The sequence below is a fragment of the Lontra canadensis genome, unplaced genomic scaffold (assembly GCF_010015895.1).
Source record: "Lontra canadensis isolate GAN:19392208 unplaced genomic scaffold, GSC_riverotter_1.0 scaffold6, whole genome shotgun sequence".
Lineage (NCBI taxonomy): Eukaryota > Metazoa > Chordata > Mammalia > Carnivora > Mustelidae > Lontra > Lontra canadensis.
In genome coordinates, this window is record NW_022631000.1 from 13,525,104 (window position 1) to 13,541,502 (window position 16,399).

At 35.9% G+C, this 16,399-nt stretch overlaps 1 protein-coding gene across 8 annotated transcripts in view; it reads right to left on the reverse strand.

The window, feature by feature from the left end:
• Positions 1–16,399, reverse strand: part of SPICE1 (spindle and centriole associated protein 1) — a 66,033-nt gene that overhangs the window by 30,972 nt on the left and 18,662 nt on the right. For 6 of the 8 annotated variants that reach the window (XR_004382040.1, XM_032852226.1, XM_032852228.1 and 3 more), the window contains exons 2-6: positions 13,676–13,774; positions 10,691–10,738; positions 6,302–6,445; positions 1,460–1,562; positions 535–641 (exon numbers count right to left, since the gene is read on the reverse strand). Coding sequence is in view for 7 of the 8 variants with exons in the window: in XM_032852226.1 (XP_032708117.1) it covers positions 535–641; positions 1,460–1,562; positions 6,302–6,445; positions 10,691–10,738; positions 13,676–13,774 (501 nt within the window). In the remaining variant the exon portion in view is untranslated. Of the gene's footprint in view, positions 1–534; positions 642–1,459; positions 1,563–6,301; positions 6,446–7,193; positions 7,400–10,690; positions 10,739–13,675; positions 13,775–16,399 lie in introns of those variants that run through there. The other 2 variants (XM_032852224.1, XM_032852229.1) reach the window with 2 other exon arrangements.

The window sequence follows — 16,399 nt, forward strand, 5'->3', positions numbered from 1 at the left end:
TCAGCTGATCCTCACAACAACCATAGTAAGTATATTCTACTCCCATTTAACAATAACAACAACAAAACCAAAAATACTCTGAGTGAACTCAGATACCTTAAGAAATCAACCCAAGATCCAACAGCTAGTACTAACAGAATGTAAACACAGATCCACCTGACTCTAAAGTGGAAGTTAAGAGACTCCCCACTGTTTCTATAATGGCAGATGGAGCGAATGCCATCTCTGATGCTAAGTGATCTTGGACAAGGCACTTAATTTTTCTGAAGCTCAGTTTTTTCACCTGCTAACTGGAGGTAATGATAGTACCTACATCATAAGTAAGTACTCAATAAATGGTTAGCTATTACTATCCAGTCCTGTTTTGTTTGGTACAAATATAACTCACCCAAAGTGTAATACACTTGAGGAAGAACAATTCTAGCAACCATACTTGGTATTTGTTGATATTTTAAGCTTTTGAAAAGTTTACCACAATGCCTACATAAATTTAATTTCAACATAAGCATGATGGCTCTAAGGACAGAATATTACCTGAGGCTCCATGATGGATTCACTAAGAACGGACTGCGTGTCAGGGTCTTGATTTACCACAATAGGACCCTGAGAGGAATCAGGAGCCATAGTTACATTTGGAAACCCTGCAGAAGGAAAAGAAGACATGATGATTTTACTTTATTTATTTAAACTGACTTTACAAGCACTATACACTGCCACAGGTTTGTATTATCAAATAAAAATCTTAAATGATAATAATAGCAGCTCACACTTACACAATACTTACTATATGCCAGGCACTTTTCTAAATGCTTTTACATATATTAATTCACTTTACCCTCACAAAATCTGATGAGGTTGTTACTATTATTATTTTATAGACCAGCAAATTGAAACTCAGAGACATGAGGCAAATGGCCCAAAGTCACAATAATAAATGGTTAAGCCAGGATTCAAACCTTAAACTAAAAACTAATGATCTGTTTTTAGGGATTAAAGTAAACAATGGATTATATACACATTAAAGTGAATAATGCTATATATCTGACAAAAGGCAAAGTCTCTGTCAGAGAGAGACTGAAGTAGCTTTAGGCTTCAAAATTTAGCTTTACTCAAGTTACATACAAATACAGACACTTTGTACATACGGTAACCTAACATTAATAAACTGGAAACTAAGTCATATTTATAATAAAATTTTGTATATTACACCATGAGATATACTAGTAAATAATGACTTACCTCTATTTAGCTCCATAACTTGTAATAGTTAATATTCTTAGTGAAAAGCAAACAAATTATACTGAATCTATGCCTAACAACTCCTGTATGCTATCCACTCTAGACTACTTGTACTATAAATAATGTGATGCCCGAAAAAAGGTTTCATGTTCTTCCAAACAGCCATTGTAGGCTATGATTAATAAGAAAAAGAAGCTTTTGTTTGAACGAAATACATTACCTGTGCGCCTACGGGGAAAATCAACAAACAGATCTTTTGCTTCAGCCATCAAATGATCAGATTTTTCTAATACCTCCTGCATCTGGTATTGATCAGAAAGAATCTAGACATGTGTTAAAGATAAATATTATTATTCAGGAAAAAATCTATATATACTATGAAATCACAAAGGAAAAGTCCATGCAAAGGTTCAGAGAATAAAAACAACCTAAGCCACCATCCTCCCAAAATCCTTCAGTGGCAATATCCAAAAGTACCAGGAGATGGCGCTATTACAATAATTAGATTTCAGATGCTTGGTTACAATCCAAGTAAGAAATACATTATTAAACTGTGACCTAATATACACGCAAATGTAAATGTATAACAAAATAAAAGTCTTACTTAACCTTACTTTTTGAGAACCATTCTGATATTTTCTTTTAGTTTCTATTTTTTAAAATAATAGCTACAACACACTAAATTTAGCAATCCACTAACAAGTTGTAATCCACAGTTTGAAAAACACTGATTAAAGATATAAAACTCTGAGCCATATATTCAGAGGGTTTCAACCTTTAAAGTGATTTCATAATCCACTAATGGATCATGATCAACAACTTAAGAGACTATGGGGTAAGATATGAGTTTTGGGGCATCAAACAAAAAAGTGATAGCTCTGTATTTACAAACAAGGTGGACTTTTATTCCTGGGGGGATGAGAACTCAAAAAATACCATTACAGTAGCGCCTCTGATTAGGCACTTTCAACTCAGGAACTTTCTTAATTATAAGCAAGGAGCACAGGCAAGTCAACTCTACCCACCACCACCAGATGGCATTCTTAAACTGAGAGGAGTCATAAAACGAAACTGCCTGGTTTCCAACACTGATTCAAAACAATAAAGCGGAGCTTCTGGCAACAAATGCTCTTACCAGAAATCTCTCTAGCCCATGGAAACAAATATATAATATGATTTCAGTTATTGTTTTAAGACATTGAGAGAAATAAAAAGAGTCACATTCCAACTTTTTCCCTTTCTTCTCCTGCTGTGGCCAATCAGATTGGATGGCTCAGTTGGTGAGAATCAAGTCCTTAATTTGTTCCTTCCACAGAGTAAGTTTTGGAATGATATAAGGCAAAGAGCACATTCAGAGCCAGAAGACTAGGATCCAGCCAAGGGATACTAAGCAAAATCCAACCCTCTTTAAGCTTAGGTTCCTAATATGTAAATGAAGATACTGCCACCTTCCCCTACCCCAAAGGGCTGTTGTAAGAATGTGGACACACTGAATACCTGTACCATTCTAGAGATATTTGGAATGTTGCTACAACTTAAATTATATTATCCCATGAACCAAATTTCTATCCCTGGTTAGTGATCTTGCAAGTACACCCAATAGAGCTTAGGCAAGAGAGTAAATGGAGCATTATAATCTATCACTTAAACTAGAAAAATTACACACAGAATATTTCCTAATGGCAGTTTTGAGTTTACTATCAAAAAAAAATTACTGACCTTCCATCAAAATAAAGAGATATAATTGAAAAAAGCAGATAGTAGAGGAATAATTTTATCATACCAAGACCTGATTATCAATTATAATGAGGTCTCCAGGAAAGACATTACACTGTTGCACTTTGCCAGTCTCTGCCCAGCCTTCTTGGGGCAGATGGGTTGAGAGGCCAGAGATCAGGGTACTGGCTTTCTTTTGCTCTCTCTAGATTTATTCATCACTCCTCTCTGATAAAACCCATCCTCCTGGGGTGCCTGGGTGGCTCAGTGGGTTAAGCCTATGCCTTCGGCTCAGGTCATTGTCTCAAAGTCTCGGGATCGAGCCTCGCATCAGGCTCTCTGTGCAGCAGAGAGCCTGCTTCCCCTCTCTGCCTACCTCTCTGCCTACTTGTGCACTCTCTCTCTGTCAAATAAAGAAATAAAAATCTTTATTAAAAAAAAAAAATCCTCTTGATAAGTAAACCAATCTCTGCAAGCCCATCTGTATACATTACTTCCCAGATGGGTTCACAGAGCACAAAGTCAAATTTATGAAGAGTGGTAGACATCCTGGATTCACAAAAGATCAGCCAAGATCCCTTCAAAAACACTAACAAAAACTTTTAATTCTAGCACTTTTGTTCTCTGATAATAAAAACCAGACAGAAATAGCAAATTACAGAGAGACCTGGGAAGTTATTAGACTTTTAAAATTTATAAAATCTTTATCGAAGTTTCCCTCTCTCTGATCTAATTTGGACCCTCATTTGCTTGATTCCCAAGACATGAGTGCATCATACAGCGAATGATTATGCTAGCCAAAGAGCTTTTCTCTTAACTTTGTTAATCTAGGTAGGAGTCCAGTTCTGGGGGATGGACTGGTAGCTCTAATACATGTTGATACTGCCTAAGTGAATATGCCCAAGAAAGCTTCTTCATTTGGTCCCATCACATCCCTTAACAGAGACACTACAAATTTAGCAACATTGAAATAATAGGTGCACATATCTTTGACTCAGCAGTTCCACTCTTAAGAATTTATCCTACATGGGTGTCTAGGTGGCTCAACCAGTTAAGCAGCTGCCTTCTGATCAGGTCATGATCTCAGGGTCCTGGGGTCAAGTCCCATATCGGGCTCTCTGCTCAGTGGGAAGTATGCTTCTCCTTCTCACTCTCCCTCTGTGCTCTCCCTCTCTCTCAAACAAATAAATAAATAAAATCTTTTAAAAAAAATTTGTTCTACAAATATAGTTTTACATGTACTTAAAACCACATTCAAGGGTATTCATTGTATTATTTCCAGTGACAAATGAGGCAACAATCTGTGGGTGACAGACCTGCTACTTACCCACCAATTTCCTGTCTTTTCATTTTCCTTTTAACAGAATTCCCAAGTTTTAGCCAATTATACACCAAGATCTCCTAACCATGATTCTCAGTGAGAATGGTCATATGATGAAATTCTGGAGAGTGGGATATAAGCCAGAATTTCTGGGTGATATTTAAAGGAGTAGCATGCATTCTCTTTCCCTTTTCATGCTGGCTGGAATACAGCCAAAGGCAGCTGGAACAGCCATTCTCTACTCAGTGATGGAAGCCCTGGAATAAAGGACCACAGAGACCCTACCAACTAGCGGTTACTTCTGAACTGTTTCATAGAAACAGATTTCTATTTTGTTTAAACCACTGTATCTTCTTAACCAGAGGTCTAAACTATAGTCCATGGGGCGCCTGGGTGGCTCAGTGTGTTAAAGCCTCTGCCTTTGGCTCAGGTTATGATCCCAGTGTCGGCTCAGATCATGATCCCAGGGTCTGGGATGGAGCCCCGCATCAGGCTCTCTGCTTAGCAGGGAACCTGCTTCCCTTCCTCTCTGCCTGCCTCTCTGCCTATTTGTGATCTCTGTCTGTCAAATAAATAAATAAATAATCTTTAAAAAAATAAATAAACTATAGTCCAATACACTTCCGAAGTTTTCACAAATAAAGTACTGGATAAATAAATTGTGGTACATCTATATATTACCTGGCCATTAAAAAGAAAAGGGAGATTTCTAAATGCTGACATGGGATAACCTCCAAAATATACTGTTAAATGGAAATACTTGATCTCACTAACTGCAGAGGTTCTCAACCCTGGCAATGAATTAAAATTACATAACAACTGTCTAAAAAAATACCTAAGTAGGGCCACATTACAGGTCCACTAAATCAGATTAGCTGAATACGGATATATCTGAGTCCAGATACTATGATTTTTTTAATGGAAGATCTCAACACTGACTGATCTAATGTGCAGTCAGCGTTGAGAACCATGACACCAGGGCCTGAGGCATGGGACCAGAGGGACACATGAGAGACTTCACTCATCCTCTCCCACCACTCTTCCTTCAGTCCCTCCTTCTACCGTATCTATTCCTTCAGGACATGAGCAGTTCAGGACAAGAGCAGGAGCCACTAGAGATGGGACACAAAAGCCCAGAGTCACCTCAAAAGGGCTGCCTTTTCTCCTGGTCACTGAGAACCTACATAATATTCAAATCCACATACTTTGTCCAAGATTATCAATGGATACTTATCTGTAAAGAACCATATTCTCTCAATCTACTGTTTTTACAAGTCCATATAAACATTTATTTGGGAGACGGAATTCTTCCTGACAATACATTAAGATTGAAACTTTTACCTTTCACTAACAAGCCTAATGAATTCTTCGAAAGACAGAGCAATTTAAAGCTGTAGTGAAAGGTTACCCAGAACAGCCAAATGCCATAAGCTTCAACAATGAACAAGAAGCGACACTACAAAGTATATTTCTTTTTCAATGATTTCATCCCAAATCAAAGGTTTTTTTGCTGTAGCTTCCTCTTATTTGCCATACTATTTATTCCTACACATCTGACTACTTATCCAAATACCCTACATCTTGCAAAAGATTTAGCCAAGGACAAGTGGCTTACTAACTAACTTGTTAGACAAGCACACATTTTTTTTTTTGCAAAGTAATTAATCTAATAGCACTGTGTGTGAACTAAGAAAAATAATTATAGCAGTTTATATATGTATATAAGGAACTAATTATATGCCGAGGAATGTACTAGTCAGTTTGTTAGTATATACTGCTGAAATCTCATAACAGTACAATCAGGCAAGTCACATAAACAGTAACTTTCCATGCAGGAACTCAAACCTCCGAACTAGATGCTAATCATCACTCCACTGCTTTTTTCAGAGTCCATGTGTAAATCATTATATAAGGACACAGTCATTTACTGAAGTCCTTCTAATGTGAATCAAATTTGGGAGGAAAGAGAGAAACCTATTTATCATTTTCTTCTCTAACTCTAAAGATAATGCAGTTTAGCATTACCTCCTTCATTATAGACAATCTCCTTCTCTCAAGATTAGAAATTTCTGGTTTCTGCTTCTTCCATTTTCTCTTCAAAGCTTTTTCTTGGAGTTCCCAGTGTACTAATGCTCTGTTCTTTGATTTGTGTATTTCATGACGACGTATCTGTACAAAAGAAAAAAATATAAAAGAATGCTTCAGGAACAAAGAAGTTGCCTATTCAGATGGTGGAACCACCTAATCTAATTCAACTTTAAAAAATTTTTTCTGGTCCAACATGTGTGTATTTATACATATTCACAACCAAAATTTTCAGCCTTCTAAATCTTCAAAAATGATTTAAAAAAAACATATCTTAACTAGGAGACCTAGCAAAAAGACAAAATGAAAAAAAATACTAATTTCTACTTCCATTGGACAGAACTATCCAATAAAATGTTATTTTCCAAACTACGGGCCGGGATTCATTTAACAGGTGGTAAAATCAATTAGTGGGTCAAATCAACATTTTTTTAAATAAAACAGAATACAGAATAGAAAATATTAAGAGTAAATCACACATAAGAAAGTTAAGAATTGGGGTGCCTGGGTGGCTCAGTGGGTTAAAGCCTCTGCCTTCAGCTCGGGTCATGATCCCAGGGTCCTGGGATTGAGCGCCACATCGGGCTCTCTGCTCAGCAGGGAGCCTGCTTCCCTTCCTCTCTCTCTGCCTGCCTCTCTGTCTACTTGTGATCTCTGTCAAAAAATTAAATAAAATCCTTTAAAAAAAAAAAAGAAAGAATTGTTCTGTTAAACTTTTCAGTTACACATATGTGTACTTGTACAATTATACACACACACAGAGTACAATGTAAAAGGCATAAAGTCCACTGACTCATCTTTGGCAAAGACACACCCATTTCATAATACTCACGTCACTACCAAAAACTAACAATGTAGTATTTTTATAGCCCTGCAATGGCTGCAATTTGGAAGTGGGTCACTGGAAATGCAGAACTCCAGAAAAATGGAATTCCTGAAGCAGAGATACAAGCCACAGCTTAAGAGTTACAGGAGAGGAGTTCACTGAAGTGGCTAAGGAATAGGAACAGATATTGGCTTTATAAGCACTCTAGTATTCAGAACTATGAAGATGAATAAAATGTACTGCTTTGTTTTCACCATGTAAATAAGAAATCAGTCCATTAAGAGACCAACAACCAAATACTGTGTAAGGATTCTGAACACAAAAAACAAATGAAGACGCTATTTTTGAGATAACGGGTGATATGAATATGGACTTGGAATCAGAAAACACTAAAAAATTATTGTTACTTTTGCGAGGTGTGATAATGGCATTGTAGTTATAGAAAAAATATCTATATTTTTAAAAAATGTAAATGGAATATGTTGGCACAAAATGACATGTTCTTTGGGATTTGCTTCAAAATGCTATAGTGAAGGAAGGAAAGGGTATGAAAAATGAAGAAACTATGGCAAAATTTTAATAACTATTATATCTGGATAAATAGTACATGGAAGATCTTCATATTTTCATCTCCATTTTCATGTAAATTTGAAATTTTTCATAAAAAATTTTTTAAGTCAGTAGGACATCATTATCCTATTTACTAGGATTAAGATTTCTAGGTCTACAAAGATATACAAGAGATAGCCCTTATCCCTCAAAAGCATTAACAATCTGCCCCAGGAGACTGAGCACATACAGCTGACCCTTTAATGACATGGGTTTGAACTGCTTGAATCCACATATACATGAACTTTTTTCAATAAATATAGTATAGTACCGTAAATGTAATTTCTCTTCCTTATGATCTTAATAACATTTTTTTTCCTCTAGCTTACTTTTTTATATGTTATATGTATATATAACATACAAAACGTATTAAACAGCTACTTATAGTTATTGGTAAGGCTTCCTGTCAACAGTAGGCTATTAGTTAAGTTTCAGGGTAGTCAAAACTTATATAAGAAATTTCTGATTGTGCAGGAGGTGGCACCCTTAACCCCCACATTGTTTAAGGACCAACTGTACATATAAAGATAAATGAAATACATTAGACAGCACATACACAATGCCTCATATACACAGTAAGTATGAGAACAGTTTAGAGGGGATACCAATTGTTGGGCAGCTTCAAAAAAATTCAAAATTAGTACAAAACTATAATAATCAAGACAATGTTGTGTGGCATAGGACAGACATATAGATCAGTGGAATAAAACTGACAGTCCAAACTAAACCCTTATGTTTACAGAAAATTGATTTTTAGCAAGGGTGTCAAGGGAATTCAATGGAGAAAGGACAGTCATTTTAACAAATGGTACATGGACAACAGGCTATCCGTTTAGAGAAGAATGAAGTTGGACCCCTATCTCACTATATACAAAAATTAATTCAAAATGGATCAAAGACCTAAACATAAGTGCTAAAACTGTAAAACTCTTGGAAAGAAACCCAGAAGAAATTGTTGTGAATGTTGGGTTAGACAATGGTTTCTTAGATGAAACAAAAAGCACAGTTGACGGAAAAAAACAGATAAACTGGAGTTTATCAAAATTAAAAATTTTGGTGCTTCAAAGAATACCATCAAGAAAATGAAAAGACAACCAATAGAATGGATAATATTTACAAATCATGTATCTGATAAGGAACTTGGATCCAGAATGCGTGAAGAACTCTTACAACTTAACAATAAAAACACAAGTAATCCAATTCTTAACTGGCTAAGGAATCTGCATAGACATTTCTCCAAAGAAGATAATACAAATGGCCAATAAGCACACAAAAGGATGTTTAACATCATTAGTCCCCAGGGCAAATCAAAAACATAACGAGATTCCACTTTACACCCATTTAGGAAAACTCAAACCAGAATAACACGTGTTGGCAAGGGATATAGAAAAATTGGAACCTTCATGCCTGCTGGTAAGAATGTAAATAGTGCAGCCACTTTGAAAAACAGTTCGGCAGCTCTTCAGAAAGCTAACTGCAGAGATACCATATGACCCAGCAATTCTACTCCCAGGTATACAAGAGAACTGAGAACATATGTTCACACAAAACTTGTACACCAACATTTGGAGCACCCTTATTCATAATAGTCAAAATGTGAAAACAATCCAAATGTCCAGACGGGTATATCCATACAATGTAACAGTATCAGCAATAATAGGGATGAAGTAATGACACATGCTACAACATGGATGGGCCTTGAAGACATTATGTTAGACACTAAAGGACACACATTGTCTTCCATTTACATGAAATGACCAGAATATGGGCGCCTGGGTGGCTCAGTTGGTTAAGTGTCCGCCTTCAGCTCAGATCATGATCCCCGAGTCCTGGGATCAAATCCCACATCAAGCTGCCTGCTCAGCATGGAGTCTGCTTCTGCCTCTCCCTCTGCCCCTTCCACTGCTTGTGTTCATGCTGTCTCTTTGCTGTCGCTCTTTCTCTTAAAAAATACATAAATAAAATCTTTTTAAAAATAATTTAAAAAGGGGCGCCTGGGTGGCTCAGTGGGTTAAAGCCTCTGTCTTCAGCTCAGGTCATGATCCCAGGGTCCTGGGATCGAGACCCACATCGGGCTCTCTGCTCAGCAGGGAGTCTGCTTCCTCTTTTCTCTCTCTCTCTCTGTCTGCCTCTCTGCCTACTTGTGCTGTCTGTCAAATAAATAAATAAAATATTAAAAAAAAAAAAAAAGGATACAGGGTTTCTTTCAGGGAATGACGAAAATGTTCTAAATCAGAAAATATGAATATGAATATATTGAAAACCAATCGATCATACACATTAAAAGGGTGGATTTTATGGTATGTGAATTGTATTTCAATAAAGCTGTTGTTTTTTTTAATCTATAGCAGAAACCTTTTTAAAAGTAAGACTTGAACTAGGATAAGGAAGCAAATTAAGATTTGAATGGGTAGTCAAGAAGGTAGAGAAGGTAGAGAAACTGTTCCAACTAAAAAAAAATCATTTAATTGAGGCTCAAATGTGGAAATATACATGCCATATTCAAGGAATAAATTAGCACATTCACTAGACTGGTATGCTTGCATACAGAAGCAACAGTAAATAAGGCTAGAGATATGTACAGATAGAAGACAAGAGATATATACAGGGCAATACTGGACCAGAGAGATTTGAACAGTGATTTGAAACCAAACCTATCTAATAAAATTTTAATATATGCTAAGTGACATTCCTACATAAAATCAGGAAGTCCAGATGATATGATTTTCAATTTCATATAGACATAAGCTATATGAAATTTCATATAGACATATATTTAGATTAAATATAACTAAACAACTTTCAGGAAGTACCTCTGGTTTCTATTCTGAAGGTCAGAAACCAAGTAGCAAATAAAACATTGAACAAATCTTAACTTTTGATATTAAACTTACCAGATCTTCAGGAGTTGCCCGATGAACTGTTAGATCATTCACAGTATTCTGCAAAAAAAAAAAAAAAAAAAAAAAAAAAAAGGAAAAGAACTTTCTTAAAAAAAAAAAAAAGTTTTTCACAAAATATTAGTATATACTGGATTTTTTTAAAAATAGGATTTCAGTGTTTGTTCACTTTGGGTAATTTTCTTACAGGAAAAATTTTCTTTAAACTAGGTTAAAAAACATTTAAAATCAATTTTAATTTATTTTACATTCATTTTCCTTTTTTTTTTTTCTTAGAAGCCTTCTTTTTTTAACTTTTTAAAGTTTTTTTTTTTTTTAAAGTAACCTCTATACCCAACATGTGGCTCAAACTCATATGACTCTGAGATCAAGAGTTGCACGGTCTACTGACTCAGCCAGCCAGAGACCCCTCAAAGGCCTTTTTTTATTAGTTTAAGCCTGGTGTACCTTTTTTCTCCCTCATGCCAAATGGGCCTCAGTTAAAAGATTATGGACTTAACTAAGCATGCTAACCTCCAAGAAACCTTTCTTTGAAGAGTTAAGGGATTTGTCTGATCATCACATTCTAGCAAGATAAAATTGCTATTTAAAATTGAAATGAAATATTTCTATTTTTACATAATATATAAAACAAATGTGTTTATTTAAATTAAAACAAAATATTAGTTTTATTATTCAAAATTCTTACCATATTTGTTCACATTCTTCAGAGAGTTAAGTCACACCTATGAACTTACATTGTTCACTTATATGTGGTTAGGTATGAGTACATCCTAGATTTTAAAGGCTGAAACAGATTCAAAGTCCTGGGATGAAAACGACTTCCTGTCCAGGAACCAGTATTCTCAATTTAAATATTAATATGGATTCTTTTTAGTTGTCTTATTAAAACATAACAGGCTATTTTTAGGTATCTTACAGAAAATAAGCACTAAATTTACCAAGCAGGTATATATTATATTAAAACAATGAATAAAACAGGGTAGTTATGTAATTCAAAATGAGTAAGTTTAACTAGTTTTCAAACTGCATTCCAAGGAATGAGGTACCTCTAAAGATTCCTAAAAGATAAACTGTGATCACTACAGAGAAGTTAAATTTGAGTGCATGCAAACAACTTGAGCATAGAATGTATCATACATAATAAGGGATAAAGTTTGAGGGCACTGTATAATTTCATAAAATGTGAGAACAGTCACTTATGTAAAAAGGCACTAAACCAATAGGGCAGGTCTACCACATCCCACAACTCCAGGAGCACCACTGGGATTGTGCAATGCATAGCCTACACAGCTTGAAGTAACTGCCCTACAATTTGGCTTCTAGAAAGTGACGTCAGTCATTTTGTTACACAGATTCGGTAAGGCTGGAAATAAAACAAGTTAGTTCTACATCCAACAGATATAAGAGAATTGGATCTGGTGAAATAGCTTCTGACATATTCAAAGACTTAGCTTTTTGGCCATAGTTTATATTTAGCTCAAGAGTTTTCTATACTAAAACTGTTACTCCTTTCATATTAATTTAGAAAAGCACAAGATATAACCATAAGATCTTGAGATTTTTAATAATCATAATAAAATTCAAGTATATAGGGGATATGCCTGGACTTAGTTCTCATGGGAGAAAATATAATGTCATTAATAGTACTACTGCTTAAAATTATTTTCTTCTGAAATTGCCTTTAAATATAATTTACATGCCATTTCAAAAACCATCTCACTATTTTTATCAAAACAGTATTATCCAGTTTGATCTCTCCTCCTTCATTTACCATTTACTCCAAATGACTTAAAACTACTTCCAAGTTTGTCTACAAAAAACAGACTTTTCCAGCACTGGAGATAATGAAAAGCAAATGAGGAAAATGCAATTTCAAATGGTGGGTTTCGATTACGTTTTGAACAATAGCAGCAAATCAGAATAAATACTAAACTCCCACAGTAACCACTCTGAAGTGGATAACTGCTAAGTTATCAAATGCATTTTTTTCCTTTTAATCAGTTTCATTGCCTTAGAATCACACCCTTATAATATTTTATAGCCAATCAGAGGACAACAAAGCAATATAAACATAGGTAAGTCCCCCTGAGCCCCTTCAAAAAGGCTGTCAGTTTGCCCAGAAGTTTCCAAGTCCAAAAGAATCCCTGAGATCCCAAGTAGTCCCTGACTAGCTGCTCTCCACAACAGAAAGAAAAGGCACCTGAAGTGTCACAGTTCAAACTAAAGTACCATGCTCTGAAAAATAAAGATGCCCTTGATAATACTGAACAGTAATCAGAGTGGGAGCTGGGAGTCATATGTCCCAGGTACTTGAGACTTGGCCTGTATCTTAAGAAAACCTTTGTACTGAAACTGACCAGCTTCTGGAGGTAAAAAACAAACAATTCAAGGAGTAAGAGAGCAAGAACCACCCGCTTTCTTTCTTTTTTTTTTTTTTTAAGATTTTATTTATTTATTTGACAGACAGAGATTACAAGTAGGCAGAGAGGCAGGCAGAGAGAAAGGAGGAAGCAGGCTCCCCGCTGAGCAGAGAGCCCGATGCGGGGCTCGAGCCCAGGACCCTGAGATCATGACCCGAGCAGAGGCTTTAACCCACTGAGCCACCCAGGCGCCCCACCACCCACTTTCTCAACCCAAAATGCCACTCATATGATTATGATATCACTGGTTGCTATGGGCAAATCTTAAAATTCAGATTTCACAGAGTAGCTCCAGTTGCCTTAAAGCAGTAAGTTCTCAAAGTTTAAAAAGTGGGACTTCTTAAAAACATACTCCCCACCTTCTTAAGATTTCCTCTTCAAAAGAGGTATAGGTTACGACCTTGACTTGTGTCCTTCCAAGAGCTGGGATATGACTTGCCCAGAAATCCATTCCACTCTATCACGTTCAGAGCACTGTCTCGAGTGACCAGGGCCACATCATCACATCTATTCCCCCAGAGCAATCTTACAGGTTTATTAACCCATCTAGACTTACATCCCATTCTTGCTTCACAGACGTTTTCTTCTTCTTCACCTTCAGCACTTTCCTTCCTCCTCCCCGAGGTCCATAACGGTTCACTCTGACAAGTGACATCTAGAAGTAATAATCATATCAAATTTTTTAAAATACAAGAAAAAGTGGTAACTAAGTATCTCTGGATGGGGACAAAGACATCTAGGAAAAATTTAAGCATAATGAAAGGAATAGTCTTCCAAAATACTTGGTTCTTTCACTTCACAATTAGAAAGCTATACTGATAACCATGATAAAACACGTTTCAAGTTAATAGCTTATATTTATTTGCTTAATAAAGAACTCCAGGAATACAAATTATGATAAAGATCAGAGCTATGACAGCAGGTATAAGCTTGTCATCAGTTACAAACTTCACAATTAACAGAGAAAATGTCAGTAACAGGCTAACAGTCTGAAAGCAAAAGGAAAAAAGGCAAAGAGTTGGAGTTCTTTGTTGAGCATCCTATTACTTAAAATCACTACCATAGATACATATGTGTTTACCTAAAATAAAAGGGGCTAAATTTTAGAGAACAAACAAGTTATATCATTCTAGTATATTCCCACACAGTTCTAAGGGAGGGTGACTGCCGATACTAAACCGGCATTGGAAATTGCCAACATTTGCTTGGCACTCTTAAAACAGCAATGCTAAGGACACTGGACTAAATATTACCCAAAACTAGAAAAAGACTCATAGTTCCTGTACACTAGGATTTTACAAAACATGTATGTGACTTTTAACAAGCAACACATATATATGACTCCCATTCCAAAATTTCATTACACATCTAAATAGTTACAGAACTTTCCAGCGGACCCCCTTTTTTCCAAATTATCCTAAAACAAGGACAGTAGGATCTTCCTTAAGCACACTTTTAAAAAATGATTAAGTAATAAAAAAATCCAAATGCAAGGATTTTCAAGAGGTTCTCCTTAGTCCTCTTTGCTTTGTCTTATCAATCACATTGACTCTTCAAACATGTTATCTATTTTCGGGGTTTACCATCCAGCAAAAGCGGTAAGTCACATTTGAATTAGAGAATAACATTTAATTGTCTTATGGTGATGGTAATGAGGACAGTGGAGGTGGTAATGACTGCATTAACTAACAGAATTAAGGTGCTGTTCTAAGTAAGTTCTTCCACACAGTATTTCCTTTAATCCTAACAGTAAGCCCATTAAGTATTTACTATTTATTACTCATTTTACAGATGAGAAAGCTAAGGGACAAAGAATTTAACTAACAGTGAAGGTCACACAGGAAGTGGCAGAACCATAAATACCATTTTAAAAGATAGGGAATAGAGGGAGAGCCTGGGGGCTCAGTTGGGCTGGGCAACCAAATCTTGGTTTCCCACTCAGGTCAGGATCTCAGGTCAAGAGGTGGAGCCTTGTGTTAAGATGCCACATGCTCAGGGGCGCCTGGGTGGCTCAGTGGGTTAAAACCTCTGCCTTTAGCTCAGGTCATGATCTCAGGGTCCTGGGGTCGAGCCCCACATCGGGCTCTCTGCTCGGCAGGGAGCCTGCTTCTTCCCTCTCTCTCTGCCTGCCTCTCTGCCTACTTGTGATCTCTCTCTATCAAATAAATAAATAAAATATTTAAAAAAAAAAAAAAAAAAAGATGCCACATGCTCAGCGGGGAGTCTTCTTGAAGATTCTCACCTTCTGCCCCTCCCCCCACTCATGTGTGTGCACTCTCAAATAAATAGGAATATCTTTTTTTTTTTTTTTTTTTAATAAACAAACAGAGCACCTGGGTGGCTCTGTCAGTTAACCATCTGCCTTCAGCTTCGGTCATGATCTCAGGGTCCTAGGATCAAAAGGACCCCATCAGGGTGCTCAGTGGGGAGTCTGCTTCTCCCTTTCCTACTGTCCCTTTCCCCTGCATGTACTCTCTCTCTCAAATACATAAATTAAATAATTTTAAAAATAAACAAATAAATAAATAAAAGATATGGAATAGGATAGAACTAAAAATCCAACACAAACCCTTACATTTATGGTCAGTTTCTCTCTTTTTTTTTTTTAATTCTTTATTTAAATTCAATTAGCCAATACATAATACATCATTAGTTTCAGATGTAGTGTTCAATAATTTATCAGTTGTGTATAACACCCAGTGCTCATCACGTGTATGGTCAGTTTATTTTCAACAGAGGTGCCAAGAAACAATTCAATAGGGAAAGGATAGTCTTTTCAATAAATGGTGCTGGGACAACAGGAGATCCATATGAAAAAGAATGAATTAAGACCTTTACCTCACAACATACATAAAAATTAACTAAAAATAAATCACCAATTTCATTTTAAGAGCTAAAAGCATAAAACTCACAATAGAAAATAGAAGCATAAATCTTCATGAAGCAGTGGTTTCTTAGATATAACACTAAAAGCACAAGAAACCAAAGGAAAAAATAGACTCCATCAAAATTTAAAACTTTTGTGCTTCAAAAAATACCATCAAGAAAATGCCATGACAACCATCAGAATGGGAGAAAATATTTGCAAATCCCATCTGATAAAAAACTTGGATCCAGGATTTATAAAAGAAACTTAAAACTCACCAAGAAAAACACAAATATTGCAATTTTTAAATGGCTAAGGGAGCTGAATAAACATTTCTCCAAAGAAGATATAAAATTGGGCAATAAGCACATGAAAAAATGATCAGCATCATTAGTCATTAGAGAAATGCAAATC